This window comes from Ochotona curzoniae, unplaced genomic scaffold, assembly GCF_017591425.1.
Source record: "Ochotona curzoniae isolate NIBS_2020 unplaced genomic scaffold, NIBS_Ocur_1.0 contig_1, whole genome shotgun sequence".
NCBI classification, from domain to species: Eukaryota; Metazoa; Chordata; class Mammalia; order Lagomorpha; family Ochotonidae; genus Ochotona; species Ochotona curzoniae.
In genome coordinates, this window is record NW_024464918.1 from 23593417 (window position 1) to 23620181 (window position 26765).

Here is a 26765-nt window from a genome sequence, read left to right on the forward strand (position 1 = left end):
AGATGAGCTGGGTGATGAGTAACTTCTGTAATCAATGTAAAATAGCATGACTATATGGGCAGCGACACTGCTGGAGGAGTAAAGACTTCTTAAGGTTGATGATCAGGAAAAACAACCCTGATTGGGACACGGGAGCAGTGACTGGGTGTCTGTAGGCAACTGCACGAAGATGGAGGCTGAGATCTGAGAAGTAGGATGGACGGGCCTGTAATGAAGTTTACACTGGGAGAAAATAGGAAGATCAATCACTTAATCCTTTCTGAATACTGAAATACAAGCAGCGGCCACTTCCATGTTCCTTACCAATCACTAGCCATGCTTGTTGTTTACCAGAAAGATGGCCTTGCACCAATTATTCAGTCATTCTAATTTGATAGCTGGAACTTGATAGTGATAATGACTGCACACCTCATAGCCTTGTGATGAGAATAACACACGATAGCAATAAATGCTAATCCTTACTAAGAGCTCAGGCCATGCTGGGCACTCTGCTAGGTACTCCCCATGTAGGAGGCCATGTCAGCTCCACGTACCTCCCTACAGGCAGGTAAGAACCATTGTTAGCCACATTTGTACGGCCACTGGCAGTTGAGGAGCAGAAGTGGGGTGTGAACCCAGATCCTGCTCTTGCAAAGCTCTCAGCCTTCTCACCACATCTTGTATGTGTAGACCAGGGCCTGACAAGCCTTGCCTGAATATCCTGAGTACATCACCACACCCGTGAGTGACCTGAGCACCTGTGTGATGGACCGTGACCCTCAGAAGGCATTGATTTGCCAGAGAATCAGAGCCAGAAGCCAGGTCTCCAGAGTCCAGCTAGCCTGGTCTTTCCCCTCCCATGCACTCTCCTGTGGAGTTTTTACTTATTATCCTCCCTGTTTCAGCCATGGTGATCCTAGTAGATTGGCATTGGTGCCTGTACCACTTCAGGTCAAAGTTCCCTGGTGGTTTTCTATTTTTCAAGTGAAAGTTAAATACCTGCTGTTAGCATTTGCACCTCATCTCTTCTGATCCTTTCTCTACCTGCTGTGCCTTAGCCACACTGGCCCCTCGCTGCTTCCCAGCCCACCTGACAGAATCCTGTCTGAGGGACACATGTCTCCATTTGTCTGTGGAACTTTGCTACCTTCATGGAAGGGTCGCTTGTCAATGTCCAGCCCCTGAAATAGTCCTTGCTTAATCACTCTTGATGCAGTCATAAATGCATCCTAGCCTGTAATTCTAGCTCCTTCCTCTGCTTCCTTTGGTTTCCCGTAAGTCAGTAACACTATCTGACATGCTATATGAAGGGACTCCAATCTGTTGAAAAGTGGAGATGCAAGATAAGTTTATTTTTGGGCTGGTGCAAGTGCCGGGATTGCATACAGGTGCCAATTCGTGTCCCAGCTGCTGGTGCACTTCTGATCCAGGTTTCTGTTTATTGCCTGGCAAAGCAGTGGAGGATGGCCCAAATCAAACCCTTGGATCCCTGCACTCATGTGGGAGACCTGGAAGAAGTTCCTGGCTCCTGGCTTTGATCCAGCATTGCTTTGACCACTGTGCCCATTTGGAGAATGAACCAGCATGTAGAAGAACTCTGTTTTTTCTTCTTTTCTTTGTTTTTCTTTTCCTTCCTTCCTTCCTTCCTTCCTTCCTTCCTTCCTTCCTTCCTTCCTTCCTTTCTTAAAGCTTCATTTATTTTTATTGGAAAGGCAGATCAGATCTTATGGAGAGAAGGCGAGAGAAAAATTTTCCACCTACTGGTTCACTCTCCAGATGGCTGCAAAAGCCAGAGCTGAGCTGATCCAAAGTCAGGAGCCAGGAGCTTTTTCTGGGGCTCCTGCATGGCTGCAGGGTCTCAAGGCTTTGGGCCATTTCCGACTGTTTTCCCAGGTCACAAGCAGGGAGCATGATGAGAAGTGGAGCAGCCGGGGCATGAACTGACACCCATATGGGATTCTGGCTCTTGTAAGGAGATAATTTAACCATTGAGCCATTGCACTGGGCCACTCCCCCTCTCTTTTTCTAATTCTTTCAAGTAAAATAAATCTTTTAGATGATAAGTTTCTTTTAGTATAAAACAATTTAAAATTCACACATAATTTTTTTCATCATGTATATTTTCCATGAACTTTTTGAGGACCCCTCTTATCTCCTCTCATGTATTTGACTTCTGGGTTCTGGTTACTATCCGCCTCTGGCCATTCCCCACTAGGATGTCAGCGCCAGGAGTTTCTGTGGGTTCTTTGCTCTATTTCCATGGTCCAGACACTAATCGGCAGTGAATCGGCCCTTAAACATACTTATTAGCTGAATGATTAGCACTGCTAAGGGAGTAACACAGTGCCTGATTACATATATAGTCAGCAATCATTCCATTAGGAAAAGAAGACCAATTCCAACAAGGAGGAGATGTGACACTACTGGATTCAGGGAAAAACGAATCCCAGGATCTCACATGAAACCATCCGCCACTGACTGCTCTGGTCTGTTAGCTCTCCAGTCTCTCCTGTTCGCCTCATTCCCACGCAGGAGTTTGTTGTCACCACCAACTTCAGGCTGACAGATTCCAGACAGGCAGCAACAGTAGGAGACAAAAGTACTTCTTTTCTAACACTTTCACTTAATGTCCTGGGAAAGCATCTCCTTGGCCTTGGCCCATGCCTTGACCAATCACCGTAATCTAAAGGGTCAGATGTTCCCTGATTGGCGCGGAGTGGAGTGAGAGTCTAGGGGTATGAGGCTCATCAGGACCCCATGAAATGAGAGCGAGGGAGGGTGTTCACGCAAAGGGAGGTACAGGTGCCACTACCAGATTAATCCCACATGGCCACCAGAGCAGTCTTCAAAAGCCTCTGTTCTAATCTGGTTGCCGGGATGTGTCAGAACATTTAACACCTCCCCATTCAAAAACATCGATGCCCAACTCTAACATTGAAGGTTCGTCGTAAGGTATACCCAAGCTGCTCCACAGTTTTCTCTCAGCATGCCTCTCACATTCTCTTTGCTTCAGAACTATTGACTGTGTGCTATTTTTGGATTGCCACTTGCTTATCCATTTGTCCATCCATGCATAAGTAGCAGTTTATAAGATCATATTATGAAGTTCTCAACCTTTGTTCACTGAGAGCTCTCTTGAACACGTTCTGGCTCCTTTATGTTCACAAGGGGCCCCAGGCTTGTGTTACTTATGTTCTGACCTATTTTCTTTACTGGGGTCTGAATTCTTTGAGGTCTGAAATCATCTACTGCAGTGTAGCCAGACACTTTTGTTGAACATGCACTGCATGTCTTACGAATGTGAAATGAATGAATAAACTGACTTGATAGAAACTTCGAGTTTCTCCTTCTGTACTGATACTGTAATATGTCTATCTGTTTAGCACATTTGGCTTATGCAATCTTTTTGGCCCTTATAAGTCTGAACAAGATATTATCTCTGTTTTAGGGATGAAGGAATGATAAGTTAGGGGCATTCTTGGACTCCTAACAATTAGTGGTAAAGATAAGAGTTGAATTCAAATTCAATATTGACCATTGGTCACAGGTTTGGGACAAGCTACAGAAGCTCAGACCAGCTTGAGCACAAAGAAGACTCACTGGCGGCCCCCAAAGAACCACATTCTGGGGATTCACTGCCTCGTGTGTCTCAGTCAGTGACGCTGAGCTGGGCGTGGGACTTGCCTTCACCAACAGGACTTGAGCTAACATGATGAGATGAGGTTGATGAGTGGCTTGTGCAGTGGGACTTGTCTACCTGAAATACGTTTGGATGCCCTATCAAAGCCCCAGGAGTTGAACTCACATGGAGAGCCCAGGTGAGGAAGAGCCTGCTCCCCTCCACAGTTCCTCCAGAGTCTTCAGCTGCTAACAACACCCATGGCCAGTATGTCAGCGACTTCCTGGATGTTTGATAAACCATCTGGATGGCAAGTATAGCAGCTGCAGAACCAGGAGGCAGTGGTGAGTCCACAAGAGAATGCTGGTTTGGGGCCCGGTGGCGTGGCCTAGCTGCTAACGTCCTTGCCTTGAACGTGCCCTGGGATCCCATATGGGTGCCGGTTCTAATCCTGGCAGCTCCACTTCCCATCCAGCTCCCTGCTTGTGGTCTGGGAAAGCAGTTGAGGACGGCCCAAAGCCTTGGGACCCTGTACCCGTGTGGGAGACCCAGAAGAGGTTCCTGGCTCCTGGCTTCGGATCGGCATCGCATAGCATAGCATCGGCCGTTGGGGAGTGAATCATCGGAAGGAAGATTTTTCTCTCTGTCTTTCCTCCTCTCTGTATATTTGACTTTCCAATAAATAAATAAATCTTTTTAAAAATATATCTTTAAAAACAGAGAACTATGAGCGAAGGAGATAGATATATGGTTATCATCCAACATTGTCAAGGTTTAGGGCAACCTAATGCTCTATGAAGGTACCAGAAACCTTAAACAAGTCCTTGATTTATTCTGCAGAGTCCAGAGTCCTCCAGTGTGGTGAGGGCCATGGAGCCTTCTGCCTCCAGGACTACAGGAGCCAATGGAGGAGACTTTGTTTTCAAGATTTACTTATTTTTATTGGAAAGGCAAATTCACAAAGCGAAGGAGAGACAAAGAGAAAAATCTTCCATCCATTGGTTTACTCCCCAAGTGACTGTAACAAGTGGAACTGAGCCAATCTGAATCCAGAAGCCAGGAGCTTCTTCTGGGTCTCCCACATGGGTTCCAAGGCTTTGGGCCATCCTCTGCTGCTTTCCCAGCCTAAGGGAGCTGGATGGGAAGTAGAGTGGCTGGGGCACAAACCAACACCCATACAGGATCCTGGCACTTAAAAGTGGAGGATGAGTTGAGCCAATGTACCGGGCTCAGAGATGACTTTGCACAAGACATAAGGGCTTATGTGGGACTGACAACGAGACATTTCCAGACAGCGCTGTGTAGGCCCGAGGGCCAGTCTGTGTCCTCAAGGGGTCAGGATGGCAGTCACCACAACAAAGGGTCAGAAGCCAAAACGTCCAGCTCAAAGTTTCTTTTTACAGGTACTAACATTAAGGCACAGGGAAGATCATTTCTAGGGCAAAGATCCCACCTGTCCTTAGGTGAGAACCCAGGTGCAGCATGGTGGAAGTTCTCGGCAGTGGCATGAGCGGGTGTGTGTGTGTGTGTGGTGGGGTAGGCAGGGGAGGCTCTGGTGTAAGTGATACACTCTTCTGGCTCTGTCTCGGAGCTGCGTCCACTCGCCCAAGCTTTCTGGGTCACACTAACTCGGCTCCTGTCGCTCTGGCACCGCGACCTTTGCCAGCTCGCGGAGCGTGAGCCCAGCAGAGCCATGGCACGTTCGTAGGGAGGAGCATTCACAAACAACACCAGAGACCTGCGGCCGTGTGCGGTGCTCTGCCTGCTGTGATGTGTGGCCCTTCAGACAATGAAATGCAATTTTTGTGACATTTGCCAGAACATTCTGTTCCCTCGGGCCAAGAAGAAAAAAAAAAAGGCGGGGGAAGGAGGTGCTTTCGCTGTGTGAGTGATGGCTACACATCTGTTCCAGGGGAAAGTCAATTGCGGCCTCTGACAAAACAAGAAGAGTGGGTAGGAGGCCAAGTCGTCATTTCCTCCGTGTCCATCCTGCCTTCCTGCACATGCTCTCTGAGGGGCAGCAGTGAGAGGCTCATTCTGAGAGCGAATTCAGAGAGTCTTTACTGAGACCGGGGCTTTCAGGGGTGTTGTAACAGATGCCCAGAGAGGGCCGGAGACAGGTGCTAGTCACACAGCAAACTTAGGAGTTGAGAATCCAATCCTTTGCCCACAGCCCTAAACTCTTTTGGGGGCTTTAGAGGCAGCCCGTGGAGGCAAGAGGGAGTGGGAAGGCAATGAGTTTAAGAAGAAACAGCCTCGGAGCCCAGCGTGGTAGCCTAGTAGCTGAAGTCCTCACCTTGCATGCACCAGGATCCCATATGGGCATTGGTTCATGTCCTGGCTGCTCCACTTTCCATCTAGCTCCCTGCTTGTGACCTTAGAAAGCAGTAGAGGATGGCCCAAAGCCTTGGGACCTTGCACCTATGTGGGAGACCCAGAAGCTCCTGGCTCCTGCCTTTGGATTGGCTCAGCTTCGGCTGTTGCGGCCACTTGGGGAATGAATCAGTAGATTGGGGAATCTTTCTCTCTGTCCCTCCTTTCTCTAAATCTTGCTTTCCACTAAAAATAAATCTTTAAAAACAAAACAAAAAGAGCTTCCAAAAAACCCATGTATTTGTATCTGCACACACATGTACATGCATGTGCAAAATTTTGTGTGTGGGGAGCATACTCTGTGCTTACAGACATTGTGGAATTTTTAGGGAGAGTCCCGGAGGTCTTGCATTCTGGTCTTTGTGCCTCTAATTTTCCAGTTTATCTTGGAAAAGATGTGTTCATATATGACGTGTGTGTTCTTATGTAGCTGATGTAAATGCTGCACAAGATTCAGTCTGTGTGTACAAGCTTCAGCACATTGTTCTTTTTGGAGCCAGGAAATGGGTCAGGGCATCCTCCATGACTGTCCACCTGTCCCTCACTTCTCCGGATGCTCCAGTGTTTCGTTGCTCCAAGGCGAGCTTCTTGAGAGAAGGGCTGTAGCTGTTCGGATCGCTGCTCTAGCCCAGTATTCTTGCGCGGAGCTTTGCGCTTAGTAGGTGCAAAGTACGTATTTGTTTAAGTGAAGCAGCTCTTTACTGTCCTCCGTCGTCAGGGCCCAGTGTGATGCAGCCGCAGTTCACGGTCTTTCCTGTAGGTGGCAGTCTCCCCTGGTTTGTCGATGTGTTACTGCTGACGCTGCACCTGCTTTCATTGCACATATTTTGCAGTCCCCCTTCATGGCTCTGAAATGACGTTAATAGATTGCACTGCTGTGTATAAATGTATGCTCAAGAACCAGCACAACACCCTCGCCCCGATATAGAGACAAAAGGAAAGCAGTGGATAATAAATAACTGTATACAAGTAGGACAGATTTCAGTCTCTTTTGTGTACCAAGATAAACTTATTTTTAAATTCAATTTTCCATAAATTTTTTGAGATATTTTTGATTAATAACAAACGCTTGGGGGCGATTTTCTTAGATGGTATCATGAGATAGTTGAATGCTTTGTGACAAGATACCGACCAGGGCTGTCTGATTTGGCTACAGTATTTGAATCAGTGAAATAATTTTCCTAAATGGTTCTCAACTCCTGTTCACACTCTGAACAAAGCAAAGTATCACCTGATGTGCATTTCCAGATTCCCAAAAAGTCTATCAAAGCTCACCTCTCCTTCTGAATAACTAGGGTGAACAAAGGTCAATGCTAGGTTCCCACACTGACAAGCAAGTGTTTCATCTAGGCCCAAGTCTGAACTGGAGGATACGCGTGTGTCACGGAGGACTGGCATTTGTGTTGTGGGATGCGCAGCATCCATGCCTGGGATGTTTGCACAGATCTCCGCGATGCCCTCTAGGGGGCACTAGCCACCTCATTAAAAACTTCACCAACAGCCACAGGTCTTGAAACATCGCCAGTGTGACTACAGACCTAAAACAAGCCAATCCTGAAATGACAGGTATTATTATTTTTTAATATATAAGGCAACATTTATGCAAAATACAGAATGAGTAGATATATGTATTTTCATACATTATGTCATGAATATTTTTCTTACATTGGATGACTTGGGGAAAAGATAAAATTGGGGTTATATTGTTTTAAGTAAATAGTATTCAAATTAATGTCCCCCGTTTCTTTTTTTTTTTAATATGGCTCTTGGAAAATTAAAAATTAGGTACATGGCTTACATTGTGTTCTGTTGGAGAGTGTTGGGATATCCTGGGTAGGAGAGCACTTTCTAACCTCTGAAAAGATCTCTTATGTTTAATGGGAATGTGGTGTAAGCTAGAAACCAGAGAGAAGTTAGAAAGAATTGGTCTCTTATTCTCTAGCAGGATTAACCTGGGACTCCAGTGCAGGACTCTTTGAGTAGAAGCATAAGACCAGATGATGATTCTTTTGTAATGAGACCCCCAGTTTTGGCCCGTGGGTCCTGGCGGGGCTGGCGTTTTTCCTACTGCACTCACCTGCTGCTGGGTCGTTTGGAAGTGCAGCTTGACTTTGAGACGTGGGAGTTCTGGCCCCGGAGACAAAGTCTCGTGCCAGCTCTGCTCAAGGCAACCCGGAAGAAGCCCTACAAAGGAGAAAGAAGATCTTCTCTCGCTGCTCGCTGGCTATGGACAGATAACGGCAGGTGGCTGAGGTTCAATGCCAAGCCCATGCTAGCGCCAGAGGTGCAGCTTAGAGGAATCAGAGGCAGCCTCCTAGCCACGCTCACTGTGTTCCTACGGCTATTATGGGTTTACAAGATGAGACTGGTCAGAATCTTTGTCCTATATTTAAGGAGCTAGCTGTTTTTGTCCCAGTAGAAGCTTTCATGGTCAGAAGCAGGAACTCGCGGGGAGACCTGGGTTAGAGGAAAGCCTTACGTTTCCCGGCTTTGAGGGGTCCAGGGTCTGTGACCTCACTTGTTTGCACTCTCCTTTCCAGGTCTCGGGTCTGTGAAATGTCTCCCTTGTGGACAGGCACTGCTCAGCCAGCAGGGGCTGCTTTCCCCCACAAAGTGGTGACGGAACGGAGCTGGGAGAATGTTGAAGCCGCGTAGCATTTTTACAACATTTCCTAGCCAGTTTTCAGAATTCGGACCCTGTAAGACACTAATCATTCTCACGTTTGGAGATTGACAAAGAACGAGTGCATCAGGGTTATATATAAAATACAAGCGTACATAATTGTCCTCCAAGCCCTGCTCACCTCAGTGTGAAGCGGCAGTTCCCAAACTCATTTTCATCAGAATATGCACCCCGTTACACTCTGCCAAGAAGTATCACCTCTGTGTATCCTACCCCAGGAAATGTTGTGTGAGCAAAGACCTTTCTAGTCGGAGCCCCTTGACCCCATCCTCAGGGTTGGCTGCCTGCCACGTGGCAGAAGACAAGGCAGGCACGCCCCGACTCCATGTCACGCCTCCAACATCCATTGTGCAAATTTCATTCCTCGGGGAGCCAAGACAAGCTTGGCAAATAAAATGGAAAGGCGATGGTGAGTTACAGCCAGCCCTGGGGGCGTTGCCTCGGAAACCACTATTTTAGGTTGGTAGTGGGGTACAGGATAACAAAAACTCGTTGTTGTTTTTTTTTTTCATGATTTTTATAAAGTCCCGCGAACTCCTCCAGCTCTCTACAAATGACCAAAAATCAGTCACCTTCTGCAGTAACAATACTTCAAAGCCAAAGGCGGGAGTGGTGTTTACACCCACGTGTGTGCCTGCACAACTCGCTCTGTGAGGTAGGGGCAGAATGAAAGCAAATGCTTCACTTACAAGCCCTGCTCTGATGAGCAATGACAGATGTGGAAAGATTGCTAAAGGATAACGTTCATACTCAATTTACAACATTTGCACGTCTGCTTCATCAAGCTACATATCTAATATAATCTCTCAAATCCCCAAATACACATAAAAATAAGGCCCAGCAAGTGACAGTAGACACAGGATAGGACAAGAGATTCAGGATACGGGAGGCTCTAAATCAGCGTGCATGGGAGCACACCCCGGTGTCTGAACGTCCTTGTGAACGCGTGATTTCCCTCCAATTTCTACCATAAACATTTTGGATATGCAGAAGCAATCGGAGTAGTAGTGCAGTTAACAACTGTGAAGAAGGGTGAGCATCGTGCCACTGTTCACTTCATCTCCGTGCACCTGCATGTAAACGTGTGTGGAGCAGGGGGGTGGGGATGTACTTTTTCACAATCAATTTCAAGCATTCTGATGCTTTACCTTAAATATTTCAGTGTAGACCTGCCAGAAAAAGGACATTCTCTCACTGAAAATAGAACATTTTCTTGCATAGGAAATTGGCAACAATTCTCCACTTCCGTTTAACACCCAGTTTGTCCAGGAAGCATTCAGAACTCACACACCGCATGCAGTTATGTGTCTAGGCTCTTTGGGGTGTTTCTCACCAACCTCCGTTTTCATGGGTCACTCTTACGGCACAGCTCACTGTCTGCTAAACTATGATGTTTGAGTGATGAGTTTAAGCCAATCGCATTCAGAGTTCATATGAATGGGTGGTAATTTGGTTCTGTCATCTTAGCACTGGGTTGTTCATTGATTTAATCTTCTGTTGTTATTTTTTCAAAGATCTATTTCTTTTTATTGCAGAGTCAGATATTCGGAGAAGAGGGGAGACAAAGATCTTCTGTCCGCTGATTCACTCCCCAAGTGGCCACAACTGCTGGAGATGAGCTGATCTGATGCCAGGAGCCAGAGGCCAGGAGCCTCTTCCAGGTCTCCTACGCAGGTGCAGATCCCAAGGCTTTGGGCTGTCCTCAACTGCTTTCCCAGGCCACAAGCAGGGAGCAGAATGGGAAGCGGGGCTGCTGGGATCCCAGCATGTGCAAAGTGAGGACTTTAGCCGCTACTCAGAGTGGAGCTGCAGTGGCTCATGAAGGGCCAGAAGCTCCAGGGCTCAGGACTCCTGACCTCTTCTTGTTTTAAACAATGGAGTTCAGGTAACTGCATTGTGTTAGGATGCTAGGAGACAATCGCCTTGATAGACGGATAGATCTATCCCCCTTCCATCAGCCACCCGTCTGGAATAGAGGGGGCAAATGGGGCAGCAGCCCTCAGTGTCGCTTTCCCTTCTGTAAAGCAGAGAGAACGGGACAATCGTGGCACGGTGGGTGAAGCTGCTACCCAGACACTGGAATGCCATATTATGCAAGTTTGAATCATGGCTGCTCCACTTTCGTTTTTTGCTCTTGTTTATTTGAAAAGCAGTTATTGAGAGAGGAGGAGAGACAGGGAGAGAATATGTTTTATCCAGTGACTCACCCCTAATTGGCTTTAAAGGTTATGGCCAGGCCAGATCTGTGCCAGGCTAGAGCTTCTTCTGCGTCTCTCACATGGTACAAGGGCCCAAGCACTTGGACCATCTTCCATTACCTTCCCAGGTGCATAAGCAGGTGGCTGGATCAGAAGTGGAGTGACCAGGACTTGAACTGGCACCCATTTGGGATGCTGGCGTCGTAGGTGCAGGCTTAGCTTGCTAAGCCAGAGTTGCAGTCTCATCCACTTTCTGATTCACATTTCTGCTGATGTACATGAAAATGCAGTGGATGATGCCCCCAAGTGCTCGGACCACCTCATCCATGTGAGAGACCTCAATGAAGCTCCTGGCTCCTGACTTCAGCCTAGTCCAGTGCATGCCCGTTCTCTCTCTCTCTCGTGTGTCACTCTGTCTTTCAAATAAACATATATATTTCTAAAGATTATACTTTCTGGGAAGGGTTATTGTGAGCAGGAAGTAAGAAAATGCATATAACAGTATCTGAGACCTATTAAACTGGTGACAAGTTGATTGTTATTGTTAGCAGTGTGACACTGGGTATTTGATCCCTGCTGCATTGGTACTTTTCTGCGTAAACCACTCACTCATCCTCAGGCTAACAGTTAAGTTTGGGGTGAAGGCATGATCTTAGGATTAGGAGGGGAACCAGTCTCGCCTGGCGATCCAGGCACCCCATAAACCCACCACCGCTACATTTTCATGAAGGTCAATGAATAGTTAACACACAGGTGTCAGTTACCGTAAGCTGATCACAGCGCGGCATCCACTTGAATTAATTATATGCAGGAGGACAGAACATAAGACACCTTTTTCTCAGAGCCCCACGTTTTCACTGGCTGCCCAGAAGCCTGGAAACCACAGGGCGAACTTCCCGCTGATGGAGGACCCTGAGAAGAAGAGCGACGACAAACCCCGGAAAGTACGATTTAAAATCTCCTCCTCCTACAGCGGTCGAGTGTTGAAGCAGGTCTTTGAGGACGGGCAGGAATTAGAGTCACCAAAGGAGGAATATCCTCACAGTTTTCTCCAGGAGTCCCTTGAACCCATGGATGGTGTGTACGGGTCTGGGGAAGCCCCCAAGCCCCAGATATACTCCCCTAAGCTGACTGCTCAGAGGATCAGTGTGTTTAGAGAGGGCAGCGCCTACACTTTGGCGAGCAGCCAGCCTCTGTTCAACGATTACAAGGCGAATGACCATAAGGTTGGTATTGTACGTGGCATGTCAGTTGAAGGGCAGGGTTCTTGCAGTGTGCTTAAAGGAGCACGTTAAGTGCTTCTGATTTGTACCTTGCTCACTCCCTGGTCCCACCTGGAGACTAGGGTTGTAGGTGAGATCAATGTTATTAGAATAACGTGTCTGGGGCAAACATAGCACGGTTATTAATGACTCATTGGAAAGCGCAGTGAGCATGTATGTGATACTCCACTTCTGTGCAGGGTAATACATTGTCGCTGAATCTGGCAGGGCTTTCTTGGGATGGAAATTAAACAGAGGTGCAGTGGTTTGAAGATTACCAAACTGCTTTTAGAAAATTGTGTGGCCGTGGGTCATTTTGTTTTCCGAAGGAGCTGAGTGCTTGCAAATGCTGCCTTTACTGCAGACACTCAGCATGTAGTTGATCCATGCCTTTCCTGCCGCCGTCCCTGCTCCCCCACTGCCTCCTGCTACCTACTTTCTAAAATGTGTGTCTGTCTATTTTTTTTGCCGTTTCATAGCTCATTAGCATGAGCTCTGGATAATGGGTCTGTTGAGAAGAGATGGTGAAAAGTAAACCAGCTAGAGCTTACATTACCTAGGGAAGAAGTTCGAGTTAATAGCTCAATGGAAGCAGGTGTTTTATCTGTGAATTTCAGTTGCCTTCTCTAGTAATGTGTATAATCAAAAACCCTGACATGATGTTCTTTCAGGCTAGAAGAACTGGGAAAATGCCAGTGATTTCCAAAAATTCATGTGAGATGTGTAGAAACTCCCTGTCAATGAGAACATGACTACTTTTTAAACAAGATTAAATACAATTATATAGTATGTACAGGTTATTAATGAATAGCACACCAGGGTATGCTCTCACTTTTAAAGTGTGAAAATCAGATAATTACCCTTGAATCATTTTTATTATGTTTCCTAAGGTAGTAGGTAATACATTTATTGTAGGCAAATGTATTGGTATTGCTGGTGCTGGTAAAAATGTAATTGTGGCTGTATCCATAAATGCAAGAGATAATATCAGTTTTTTTTTTAATATTCAGGGGAGCTGGGATGAACATCCCCTTATTGTGGAGTGATCTATGTTTTATAAAGCACTGTGACTTGTTTTCTCTGTCTCTGCCTTCCACATTGGGTCTCTATTGTATCTTTGAGGAGGAAGGCAAAAGATAGCCTTTCTTTCTCTACTTCTTTTTCTTTCTTTCTTCTTTCTTTCTTTCTTTCTCTCTCTCTCTCTCCCTTCCTCCCTCCCTCCCTCTCTCTCTATTTCTATCTGTGTATCTTTTTATTGGAAAGGCAAATTTACAAAGAGAAGTGGAGACAGAAAGAAAGATCTGTCTACTTGTTCACTCTCCAAATGGTCACAGTGGCTGCAGCTGAGCCGATCTGATGCCAGGAGCCAGGAGCCTCTTCCAGGTCTCCCAAATAGGTGCAGGGTCCCAAGGCTTTGGCGTGTTCTTCGCTGCTTTTCCAGGCCACAAGTAGGGAGCTGGATGGAAAGTGGAGCATCTGGGACTCACTTCGGCACCCACAAGGGATGCTGACGCTGGCAGATAGAGGATTAGCCAGTTGAGCCAGCATGTTGGCCATAGTATAGCCATTTCTGCTTTGCAGATGAGAAAAATTGAGCACCATATTATTAAGGGACACATCCAGTTTTACAGCGACATAGGTGTGGACATGTTATAAGAATCCATGTCTTCCAACTCCCTGTGCCTTTTGCTTTATGGCATGTTTCTGCATAGAGAACAAAAGCATTACATAAAAGCAGTGGTAATAGTAACATCCACTGTGAACTGAGGGTTCAACTCCTAGGAGCTCAGCTCTATCTAGCACTAGCGGTATTTGTTGTTTCCCATTAAAAAGAATATTTCCATTTCATTTGAAAAGCAGAGAGATGGAGACAGAGACCTTCCATCTGCTTGTTCATTCCCCACATGCTGCAACAGGTGGGGCTGGACCAGGCCAAAGTCAGGAGCCAGGATTTCAGTTCAGGTGTCCCACATGACTGACAAGGGCCCAGGTACTTGGACAGTCATCCGCTGCCTGTCTCAGTGTGCTGGATCAGACGTGGAGCAGCTGAGACTCAAACTAGGCACTCCAATATGGGTTGCGGTTATCTCAAGCAACAACATAACTGCTACAGCAAATACCTGCTCCAATATTTCTTTATATATTATTTGTAGGTTTAGAATTTACAGAGCTGGAGTTCTTTGGACAAAACGAGGATAGATGATTTTTGGACTGCTATACATCATGTGCTAAATACATTAATGGAAATGTTGATTTGATATGAATTTACCAAAAAATATACAGATTTCATGACAAGATGGTGCAGTTGGTTTGAATATGGCACTCCAGAGGCCTTGCTGAAATGTTGAGACCTGCTTGCCCCCAGCATTCTCATTTTCCTGTGGCACAATCAAGTGTCCCGTTCACTTGGTAACCTGAGCCAACCTCTGGGTGTGAATGGCCAAGATGGATTCTTATGGGGCCACCCATGGAAACAATTTGTCAGTGTGATTTTTATGGAAAAAAATCAAAGAAATGAGAGCTGGGATGCCACTAGTTTTTGTTTTGTTTGTTTTGTTTAAAGATATATTTTATTTTTATTGGAAAGGCGGATATACAGAGAGGAGAGATAGAGAAGATCTTCCATCTGTTGATTCACTCCCAAAGTGGCCGCAACGGCTGGAGCTGAGCCAATTTGAAGCCAGGAACCTCTTCCAGGTCTCCCAAGTGGGTGCAGGGTCCCAAGGCTTTGGGCCGTCCTCGACTGCTTTCCCAGGCAACAAGCAGGGAGCTGGATGGGAAAGCGGGGCTGCTGGAATTAAAACCGGCACCCACATTAGATCCTGGTGCATGCAAGGCGAGGATCTTAACCACTACACCATCGTGCTGGTCGCCACTAGTTTTCATTAGTGAGTCTAATAAAAAAGAAGAGGTCTGGCAAATTCTCACAATGAGACACCATCAGGTTAAGCGCAATGATTCAAAGCAAGGACTCTGAATTGCAGCAGATTTTCATATATTTGTGTTCATGACAGCATCATTCACAGATGTCTATAAAGGTAGTAATGATACGAGTGTTCATTGCATGTGGAATGGGCAAACTCAATGGGATGCAGACTTATCACGGAATACTACTCAGACTTAAAAAGAAAGGACACTTTGACTCGTAATACACATGGATGAATCTTGAGGACATAATGTGGAACCAGCCAGTCACAGAAGGATAAGTGTGGTGTGAGTCCACGTGCATCATAGACTCATCACGTTGTGTCATATTGAGGCAGAAATAGGAAGCCTGTTGGCAGCAGGAGAGAAGGAAGAGTTATTGTTGAACAGATTCGGAGTTTCATTTAGGAAGACAGAGATCTGGAGACTGATGGTGGTGGTTACACAGCCCTAGGGAGGCACGCAAAGCCACTAAACTCTATGCACTTGGAAGTGGCTACCATGGACAGTTTTTATGGCATGTGTCTTTTTCTATAATAATAGTATGCTGGTTCAAAAGATAATCATACGGTGTGCATATTTTATCACAGTAACAATCATGATAACAATTTAAAAGGAAGGGCTCACTGTCCGTCAAACCAAATTTGATGTCCAGTTTGCCCACTTGCCGTGTGAAGCCAGGCAAGCTTCTTACTGTCACACAGCCCCAACATCATCATCTAGGAGATGAAGGCAACGGAAGTGTGTGCTTACGAGGGTTCATGTGGCGATTCCAGAACATAACCATAGGAAGCATTTACCATAGTGCCTAGCACATCATATATGTTCAGTAAATGTTTTCCCACTATTGTAATAAGGAGAAGGTTCTTACAAAGAAATGCTGAGTTTTTCAATAGCTCTAAGAGAAAATAGCTCTAAATAATTAAAACCTTTTGAGGAATTAAAACCAACTGAAGTTGATAAAGTCCACCAAAAAATGGAAAAAAGATGTCATGTTTGCTGTGAACATCCATTTCATATGTATTATATAATTTCATTTTCATAATATTGTAAAGGAGCTTTACAAATTGGGAGAAAATGTTCTAAGGGTTAAATAATGTGAACATCTCTTGCTGTGGTCAAATAATATCTGAACAAAATTTCACCTCATGTGTGGCTGTCCCCAGAACCCATTACGTTTCTATTTGCAGCAGGGCCATCCTTCATTGAAACACAGGACGCTGGAAAGCTTTAAGGGTGCCTAAGAAGCAATCTCTAGGCATGTTGCCACAGACACCCAGGCATCTGTGGGTGTTCAGTCACACAGGCCGCCATTCTGGGCACTGTGGAAGGAAACAAAACATCCTTGACTCCATCCTGGTCCTCTATAATGCAAGAGTGCATGTTCCTCCTAGGGAAATCGGGTGTAAGCAGATAACATGAACTTCAGTTACACCCAGAGAGTTTCCTTAGACACAAGGAAAATTTGGCTGTCAGGGTAGCTGAAACTTAAGCACACCTTAGATGCTTCGGGCCCCTGTATCTTGGGAACGCAGTATAAAATAGATGGGCTATCCTCAGATGTCTCAGACACAGATTAGCTTAGATGGAGCTGATGCAGGTGCTCTCAGATTCTCGTAGTGTATTCAATGTTTGCTCTCAGAAAACAAAACAACAGCTCGCCTGTGCAGACGAAAGAGCTTCCTAGTAACCGAGCCTCTTTGGCTATTAGTGGAAGTAGAAATGGGACCTTCCAAAGGTACCACCATCCTTATCTTCCAGTGCTCAGAAACTGATAGTCCAGAGTGTGAAATTGGAATCTGGTGTACATAAAACAATAGGAAATGGAAGCTGCTACATGATCCATCAGAGGGAGGGAGAGAAAACGGGGCTGGATAGGGAGCTCATGCCTTCAGAAGTGATTACTTAAAATACCATGAGTGTTTTTAAAAAAACAGATTGATTGATTTGAAAGTCAGTTACACAGAGAAGAATAGACAGAGAAAGAGAGAGATCTTCCATCCACTGGCCCGTTCCCCAAACAGCTACAACAGCCGTATCTGGGGCAGGGTGAAGCTAGGAGCCAGGAGTTCATTCAGGTCTCCATTTGGGCCATCCTCCACTGCTTTCCCAGGCACATTATCAGGGAGCTGAATTGGAAGTGCTGGGACTCAAAAAGATGCTGGCATTGTGGGTGGTGATTAACCCACACAACAGCAGGCCACATGAGTGTTTTAAAGGAAGAAATCTGAATATTGAAGTTCTACTGCAGCCAGATTTTGTCTGAATATGTAAGGATTCTAGATATGAGACTGCTTAATTATAGTACCTAAATAGTTTTTACTTGAATAGTTTTGTTAACAGAGCAGTCGCACCGAAACATTTAGTTCTGTAGCATTACTGGGTATGCCCCACTGAAGAACAGTTTTTAATAATAGTAACAGTGATAGTGCCACCATATGCATATTATCTCCTACTCTGGAAAACCCTCTTTTATATATTTTTAAGATCTCAGAAGGTGATACAATTAATACAGGGATAAGACTGAAGCTAGTCACAGGAACATTAAGCAGAAGAGTCGGGGCGAGGTCCTAGCCACCAGCTCTCATGTTATTGGATCTGAGGCTGTTAAGACTCACTGAAGGAAGGTTGGGATCCCAAGAGGTCATTCATGACAACATCAGTTCACAAGATTGTGTGGAATTGTTGCTGTGTTTTGGGACCTACCTTGTCTGGATGTTGACTACTTGGTGTCAGCCCATTTGCAGATGTGCAGCTGAGGTTCTGAAAGACACATGACTCCACGATGCTCTAGCGTCTCCCACTGTACAGATGGTAGAATTGGGGTCCATTGTGATTCCCCTCCAAGCCGACCTACCAATTGAATGGCCCCAATCCCATGTTTATTCTTCATTTTTCTAGCCCCCACCTATTATCGATTTTGGAAAAATAATCATCTACACAAACAACCTGAAAATCATCCGAACCCCCATGGACAGGAGAGACTTCATGAGAAAGATGCTGCAGAAGGAGGAGGAGGCTGAAGAGGAGTCCCTGATGGGGAAAGAGGAGAGCTACGGAGACAGGGAGCAGAACCATGGGCCTCTGCCGGAGATGGAGAGCACGTGCCGTAACCAATATGCACAGGTATGTCAGCACAGGCCGGCTGCCGCGGGGCTGTGGGAGACAGTCTGCGGTCCAGGTGCCAAAGCTTCCTTCCACCTCACTTCCCTTCCTATCCTCAGCTTCCCCCACTTTTTCACCTCTCCTTCATGTCCTCCAGGGCACAGGCCACTCAGATACCATTGAAGGCTCTGAAGGTTCCCCTCCCAGCCACTTCACATCTTGAAGATATTTTTAAAGATTTATTTTGCTATTTATTGTCATGGAAGAGTGGCGGGGGGTGGGGTGGGTGGGAAATGAAATAGATCGTCTGTCCTTTGCTTCACTACCCAGATGGCTGCAATGGCCACAGCTGGGATAGACAGAAGCCAGGACCCTGTAATTCCATCAGGGTCTTTCATGTGTATGGATCCTCATCTGCTACCTTGCCAGGCAAATTAGCAGAAAGCTGCACTGGGGCAGTCAGGGCCCTATCCTGTGTTCTGACAATGAGATGTTGGCAGCATTGCAGGCAGGGGGTTAACCCAAGGTACTACGACACAGGCCCCTGCAGGATATTTTTGAAATGAATATCTAATCAAGTCACCTCCTTGGTCGCCCTCGTTTCCCTCAAGGCTTTTAATGTCCTTTCGTTCTTTAGGCTAAGACCCCAAACTCCATATTCATTCCCAGAAGTTCTTTGAAGAATGGCCACTACTAGTGTTTCTAGCCATCATCTCTTCCACATCTCTTTCCATCTTGGACAATTGCCCATCTATCCACTCCTCGTGGGTTCTTTGCTTTTTCCAGAGGCAAATGCCCTGTGTCTGGAATGTTCCCCAGATATCTAGGCCTCTGGGACCTCAGAGCATTCTTCCCTGGCTTCCATGAGGATGAAATCCTCTAGAATGGCCCTGAAGGACACCTCACATCGTTCTTCTCAGTAGCAGCCTCATTATTATGTGAATATTTGGTCATTGTTTCTTCTTTGTTAGTAAGGTTCAGTCTCTGTGTTCATGTTGAATACAACCTTGGAGCTCCAAAAGTAAAACCAGGCATGTAATAGGTGTTCAATAAATATTAGCTAAGTGTTTATATGAAGAAGGTTGGTGAATTTAAAACCAAAGTGTCAGCAGGTGAGAGGCATTCATCCTGCCATTGTCATCTCTTATCTTCCACACAGCATTATTAAAATCCTAGCCAGACAGCAGGCAGATGATGGGGCATTGTGATTCGAATGAAGAATGACCTTCCACTTAAACACTTGCCTATTATCTCTCATATTGTAACTTGTAGGAGCATATATTTTTTGCAAGAAGGGCAGAAACAGTAAAATGCAGGTCACCCCGCAGGCCTGAATGGAAGAGCAACAGCAGGCCTGATATGACAATTACTTTTAAATTCAATTTGGAGAGTTCCATGTTGTTCAGCTGTAATGCTTCAAACTAGGACAGAGGTGTGCAGCTAAAGGTTGCAATGAAAGGTCATACTTCACCTGTCTGTCCTTTAGACTGTCTTTTAAATTGCTGTTTGTTTGCCCAATCTTTCCTGCAGTAAATGCACAGGCAAATTTTATTCTCAAAGTGAGGTTTCCTACAACATTGCAGAGCCCCCTCTGACCGAGAGACTTTTTGTTGTGTTGTACAGAACAGGGAAGCAGTGTGAACCTGATGGAAGAGCAGGGCAGGGCTGGACGCCAGGCCACACTTGAGCCTATCTAATAGCAGAGTAAGAAATGGAGAGGAATAATTGAATTGAGCCACAATAAAATGTGCAAGGGAGAAAAATCTGCCTGTGAAACCAATGGACTTTAGGAAACTTAACAGGAAAAAATTTCTGAAATTCATGTATGTGTCTGCAGAAAGTGCATGAAAAATGCTTGCTATGAAAAAAACATCATGCATGAATTTCAGAGTTATTTTTGCATCCAGATAAGTGTATCTTTCTGTTCCTTCCCACCCCCCATGAACTTTTTAAGGCATCATATTCCCTCATCTGATATTCCAGTTCCACACAAAGGTAAACATTATTATTTCCATTTCACAGGTGAAGAAGTGAATCAGGAGAGGTCAAGGTCATTGCTCCAGAAGCATGGCTCATGTTAGACAGCATCCAACCTTAGCCATGGTCGGCCAGAGTCAGAGCAGACTCTTCATCATTGGACTTAAGCAATTCTGTAGCAGAATAAAAGGACTGCAGGAAATCAGAGCTAAACTCTGAAATGTGACAACACTGATCCCTTGATTCCTTTATCCATTCAGTCTCTCAGTCACACCAGTGTTTTTTGAGCACGTATCGTTGGACAACAACGAATCATAGTGTCCCTGACAAGGACATTCTGATTCTGGTGCTTAAGTGCCTGGGACCAAACACTGCCTCTTGTGGACCTTTCATCCACCAATTAGGATGCCAGTGGAGAGGCCCACATCCCGTATGCGAGTTGTCTGGGTTTGAGTGCCGGCTTCCCCAATCCTAATTCTAGCTTCCTACTAACGTGTTTCCTGGAGGCAGCGATGGCCCAGCTGGTTGAGTTCCTACCACCACGTGGGAGACCTGGATTGAGTTCCTGACTCAGTCCCAGCTTTTTTAGCATTTGGGAAGTGAAGCAGCAGACAGCTCATCACTATCTCTGTCACTGTGTGTTCCAAATAAAATCATTCTCTCTCTCACTCCCTGTCTCATCACTCTCTCACCACACTAAAACATACCTATCTTCCAACCTGTAAGTGTGACTATTGGCAACTAAATTCTCATTATCTCATTTTGTTATCTGTAAAACAAAGATATCACACCAGCTCACTGTGAGGATTAGATAGATTGATACAAAGAGAGCTCTCAGAACAACGCCTGACATCTCCCAGCCATGTAACAAAGGTTCTCTCTTACTACTTGGCAAGGAAGAAATTATGGTTCTTGCCCTGTGGGCCTTACAGCCTTACAGTTATTGCTGTAACATGTTGGAGGGCGATAAGGGCCAAGAGAAAGGAAAGCGGTTGGAATGCAGGGTGTGGTGGCAGGGATGTCTTAATTATCCCATGTTGCGGCCAACTCCCTCATTGGCATTTGTGGAAAACACATTCTTTTAATTCTATCCCAGTTTTTGCGAAAGCCCAGTGCTATTTTGATCTGCATGGATGAACGATGGATTTGAACTGCTGTGCTCACTAAACCCTGACCTGTCTCTTGCAGGAAGGGGAGCTGCCTGAGGACAACTGTCTTCACTGCCGAGGGTCGGGCAGTGCCACCTGCTCTCTGTGCCACGGCAGCAAGTTCTCAATGCTGGCCAACAGATTCAAGGAGTCCTACCGGGCGCTGAGGTGCCCCGCCTGCAATGAGAATGGCCTACAGCCTTGCCAGATTTGCAATCAATAGCCTGTGGCTTTCACATGTTTGCTTTCATCACACCCTCCCTCAAATTATTTCTGATAAACTACTCTCTCTTTCTCCTGCCTTTCTCAGCAAGGAAGCCACAGCAGTCCCCAATCACCTCCACCACTGGCAAAACTCAATTTATTCTATGACATTTTGTGAAGCTGGCAACATCTCCATGTGGTTCTAAGTGGCAGGAGCATTTTCAAATTAGAGTCTGCTTTGAAACTGGTTTTAAAATTATCCTTCCAGGAATATGTGCAGGAATCTCACTTGACTTAGCTCAGTTTTCTTCTTGCACCAGTGAACAAATCAATGTACACCCCACGCAGCAGGTTGAAGTCATTTTCTGGTTAGGAGTTGTTTTGCAAAATTATGCAGTGAGAAAAATAAAAATACAGGTTTTAGATGAACATGATGCCCCGATGCTCCTTATACATCTAATTGTCATTGGTCAATTTGAATTGCTAACGAGGCAGAAGAAAGGGATAGATAGGCCTGGTGGAATGCACTGGCAGGCCACCATGAGCAGAGCAAGATGCTTGTTCTGGAGATGGGCAAGCCCAGGCCGCCTTCGCGAAGTCCTGAGGCTCTCCAGTGTGATGTGCTTAGCTGACAGTCACAGAGGCAGCGAGCAATACTCCTCCTTAGGTCAAGACCAGACAAGACGCTTTGGTGTGCCTCTGACTCCTGAGGTTATAAGCCAACACAGAGCTACTTAGGATAAATTTGGTGCTCAGGTGTGCATATGTAGGTAGGACTTCTGATTAATTACCAAGTAAGTACATCTATTTTACGTCTACAATGTAGCTATGGTCTTTTCATAAAGGATGATGGATAGTTCCCAGGTAACTACTGGAAATCTACTGCTAACCTTGGAAGGTTTCTAGCAATTGGGCTCTGTTGCCCATGAGCACACACACAGATGCTTGTTTCATTTTAGAAGAGGACAAGTACGCGGTGCAGTCAAGCAAACCAGTGCTTGAGGTACCCGCCTCCACTGTTGGGGTGCTTTGCGTCCAGTCTCATCTCTGTTTCTGATTCAACTTCCTGCTAAAGTACTTGGGGAAGAAAAACAGATGGTTCTCTGAGTACCTGCCATGTGGAGGATCTGAACGGCTGGATGCTGGTTTCAACCTAGCTCCTCCAGGCTGCTTGTGGGCATGGAGAGTGAACCAGCAGGTGGAAGACCACTCTCTTTCTCTGTTGTTCTTTCAAAGCAATAGAAACATCTTTGAAAAGTTCTTTTATGAATGATTTTTATAGCTCTAACATATAATCCCCATATTCTTAGAAAGTAACTCTGTAAAATCTATTATCTATGGAGGCTTGTTACTTTCTAAAATAATGATTTTGATTCCATAAAAATAACTTCTCAAGATTTGTACATTATTCTCTAATATCCAGCTGTTAAACTATTCCAACAATAGGACTGTTTTCAAGCAATATAAATACTTCTAATAAAAACTCTCAAAATGCTTTTTGAAGTTGCGTTAGTTTGTCTGGCCCTGTTTCCCAGAACTCACTATCTTTGCTTCTTTATCTAGTTACCTCTCTCCTCTATATTCTCACTTCTTGATTGTTTTGCCTTTCCAGAATCTCAGAGGAAGGAGGAGTGCCAGAAGAACCTTGAAGTGCGTTCTACTGTTTTGCCAGGAGCATTTGATCACAAGCCCTGTGTGAGCATCCCCTATAAGATAGTATTATCAGATGCTTGATGCCAAGCCAACAGGTGGACATGTAGAGGAGGAGGTTGCAAGTGAAGGCGTGTGTGTGTGTGTGTGTGTGTGTGTGTGTGTGTGTGCATGAGTGTTGAGTGAGGGAATTGCCTTTGCTTGGAAACCATGATTAGGAATTTGGCTTTTTCTGTCAGATAAGCTGTGCTCTAAATGAGACCTCTTTTCTGTCAACTGTGCCCACTCTCCTCGGGTGTCCTCTGCTAACTGCTGTGCTGAGGCAGAAACCTGTAACCGACTACACTTCCAGGCTCTCTTGCCTGCTGACTTTCTACCAGATTCTACCAAAGGGGGTTGCTGCAGAAGTTGCAAGACAGGAGGAAAGAATAACCTATTTCTTCTAGAACCAGGCTTCTGGCAACTTTTCTTCCAGGACAGCAGCTGCAGCAGAGAGGAAGGCCAGCTCCAGCAGCCTGGCGCCAAGAGTAAGCACTGCACGGAGTTCTGATTGCACATCCAGTGCAATACTATTTTTGTTTGTTCCTCCAGCCTAGGGTTGGTACTGGCTTCCTGCAGTTCCTAATCTTTGTAACCACTTCCCTGTCCAAAGCATCTGGAAGTGGCTTCTGTTTTCCTGATTGGACACTGACTGATATAAATGCTTGGAGTAGAAGAGGGTCATGATCTAGTTTAACAGGACACTCTGGCTACTGTGCTATAAGAGAAGTTGCTGGGGCAGGCTTGTAGCTGGGTGGCCAGTTAGGAGACCAGTACAACACTCCTGGTGTCAGCTCATGGTGGTTTAGTCCAGGTGATGAAAAGTGTTCTAAGGACATACACTGAAGGTGGAGCCACAGGATTTGTCCTTTGTACTCAGAAATATTGCTGATAAAAGGAAACTGTTGTGGTGTCCTAAATCTAATTACAAAGCCTAGAGGGTGGAGGGGGAAGAGATAAGAAAAATTAATCCGTTAATAGCTACAGGTGGAACCAGGGAGAGATTATTGCACATTTCTGAGTGTATGTTGAAACTGTGACTTAAATCCTGCCATTGTGACCTCAGGGCCTCTGTGACCTGTTTACTTGTAAATTTCTCAGATCATTAACTCCAACCAACCCAAGAAGGACATCTCCCTATTTGCTGGGCTCCCACCCTCCAGGTTCCTCAGCCTCTGGTGCCTTTTCCATGCCTGTTACCTACAAGCAAGGGAGGGTCATTGTAAACAACTCATGTTTTCCCAAAATTGATAGAAATACTCAGAGCTCTAGATTCAATGGACCATTTTTTTTAACTGCTCTCTAGCCTGACCGCTTTTAGTCTGTGAAAACTCGACTCTGGGCTCACTGCTTTTCATGACTAGCATTTGCAATAGCTCAGTAAACTTTACTCCCCAGAGCTCTGGCTTTCAAGAGTCATGGTTTAATGTTGCTTCTGACCCTGTATATGCAAGCTATACATGAAGAGGTCTTTGCCTGCTCATGGAGATAAGTTTGTATTTCCTGTGTAATATTTACTTCCTGATTTGTGAACAACAGATATTTTCAGGTGGATGGGGAAGGCTTAGGAGTGAGTTTAGGGTTAGGTTAGTAAACTCATGGATTATAAGACTGCCTTGGGAGTTGGGATCAACAAAGTTAAAAAATAAGATCAGCATGATGCTTTGCTTAAAATAGTGCTAAGTCATTTGTAAGCTCAAACCGTTTTTAAAATTAGTGCAGATCTTTAAAATATAGCATTTATCTATCACTTCTCAATTGGACAATTTTTCACTGGCTTTCTGTTACGTGTTACGCACTGTACAAAGTTTTCAGCACATGAAGATGATGAAAAGCTTGAGACCGTCCATGCCTGCTGAAATTTTGGACACACCTTCAAGTGGGTGGCACAAGAATGGCTAAGAGACCACCCATGGGGAACTTGTACCTGTAGGTTCCTGCCCAACAGTCAGGGGTCAGGGAACACTTAAAATCCCAGGACCCTTCCTCAAACCTTCAGTGTCTCTCCTTTCACGAGGCACCCTGCCTCCCATCTCTCTCTCGGGAGGTGCTTTTCTCTTCCCTCTTTCCCCACTCACCTATCACTTTGCACATAAAACTCTGCCTGCAACCAATTTTTGGCTTTTTATTTCTGTATTAAGCTGGGGAAAGAGCCCACGGAACTTTTCCGGTAACAGGTATACTATTTAACATTATTGAGAGTGTAGTCTTGAATCTCTTTCATCAGCAAAATAAATGCGTTTGGTTTGATAATTGGGGGAAAACACTCTTGCTCTATCCCTTGCTACTCTTGCTTTTATTAACTCTTGCAAATTAGCTGGGCCTAGTTTGAGGGCTGTGTTACAGTCTTACAGTGTGTAGGACACTCTTCTAAGCACTTTGCATTTCTCAACTCCTTGACCTGACTTCCCAGTGTTAAAGTTACCGCAGGTGATAGATCATTTCTTCATGAAAGATACACCGTGCCTTTCCATGCCACACCCACCCGGGCCAGGCACCTTGACTTTCCTGTGCTGCTCATAAACTGATGGCTCTAGATCTTCTGGGTATAAGGCACTGTTCTGAACATGGGAGGTATGCTTAGGGAGCTGATGTTGCATCAGCTTCCTCAAGCCTCCTTTTGCTGACTATGCCAGCCATGTGGAACCATCCTGCCGGTTGTCTCCTTTTGTGGCTTCCCATCCCAGATTATCCCTATTCCTCTGAGTCTGTTAGCACAATGATTCACTGGTGTGTCTCAGCCTCCAGGCTTGTCACTCCGAAAGCTCAGCAAAGCCAAGGAAGTGTCCTGCCCAGACCCCACCCTTCTTAGAAGAGGGGAGAAGGGTGGAATCCAGGGGCCTTAGGTCTTTGCCCCCAGAGTAAGCCTCCCTTTTAAAAATGTTAAATCCACATATTTTTATTTCTGCTTCCAAGTATTCCTGTTGAAGAGAGGTTTGCACATTTAAATATTTTTGCAAACTACATTGAGCATTACCTTTCTGACCGATATTTTGCCTTTACAAATTAAGCTAGCCAAAGACACCAATTAAGCTTAAGTTCATAGGGAAGATATATCTTATTTTAAATCTTGCACAAATATGAATCCCTCTGGTAATACATTCATTTAGGCAGGTGCTGGTGACATTTATTTAAAAGTTTCTGTGGTTTGCTAAAGCTTAATTGGAGTGAATTTTACGCTAAAGGTAAATCTGAAAGAAATGCTCGTGGTTGTTTTTGTCACCTGTTCTCATTAGTTGCATCTCCTCATTTTCTAATTAAACACTGTAATTATAGAGAGTTCACATTCACGCAATTATGTGAGAGAGAGATGGAGTTATGTCAGTGTCAAAATTGTGGCATCTAATTACTGCCTGTGTTAAGTACATGTAAAACTCAGAAAAGGAAAGACCCGGTACCCGAGTGTAGAAGTCCCTCCTTGCTTGAGATCCAGAGTGCAGGCAGGAGAGAGGGGTGAACAGTCAGACCTTGACAAGAGTGCAGCCAGTGTCCATCCCCTTAACATGCTGAGTGCCCTCCGTACTGTCCCGTAAGCTTTACCTGCATGTAACTCTCAAGCACTTCCTGCCTTATCAATGGTTACTTCTCGAAAGACTGGGACTA

At 45.4% G+C, this 26765-nt stretch overlaps 1 protein-coding gene across 1 annotated transcript; it reads left to right on the top strand.

The window, feature by feature from the left end:
• The first annotated feature begins 11754 nt into the window (after positions 1–11754).
• On the top strand, positions 11755–21492 carry GRXCR2 (glutaredoxin and cysteine rich domain containing 2). The gene is made up of 3 exons (XM_040976061.1): positions 11755–12078; positions 17941–18165; positions 21310–21492. The coding sequence occupies exons 1-3, from the start codon at positions 11755–11757 to the stop codon at positions 21490–21492; spliced, it is 732 nt and encodes a 243-aa protein (XP_040831995.1).
• Positions 21493–26765: the final 5273 nt, after the last annotated feature.

What these genes read in the sequence shown, in the direction of transcription:
- GRXCR2 (XM_040976061.1), top strand. Translation starts at nt 11,755, where the DNA reads ATGGAGGACCCTGAGAAGAAGAGCGACGACAAACCCCGGAAAGTACGA. An exon ending in ACAAGGCGAATGACCATAAG is followed by an intron (nt 12,079 to 17,940) that starts GTTGGTATTGTA and finishes TCATTTTTCTAG; the next exon opens with CCCCCACCTATTATCGATTT. An exon ending in GCCGTAACCAATATGCACAG is followed by an intron (nt 18,166 to 21,309) that starts GTATGTCAGCAC and finishes TGTCTCTTGCAG; the next exon opens with GAAGGGGAGCTGCCTGAGGA.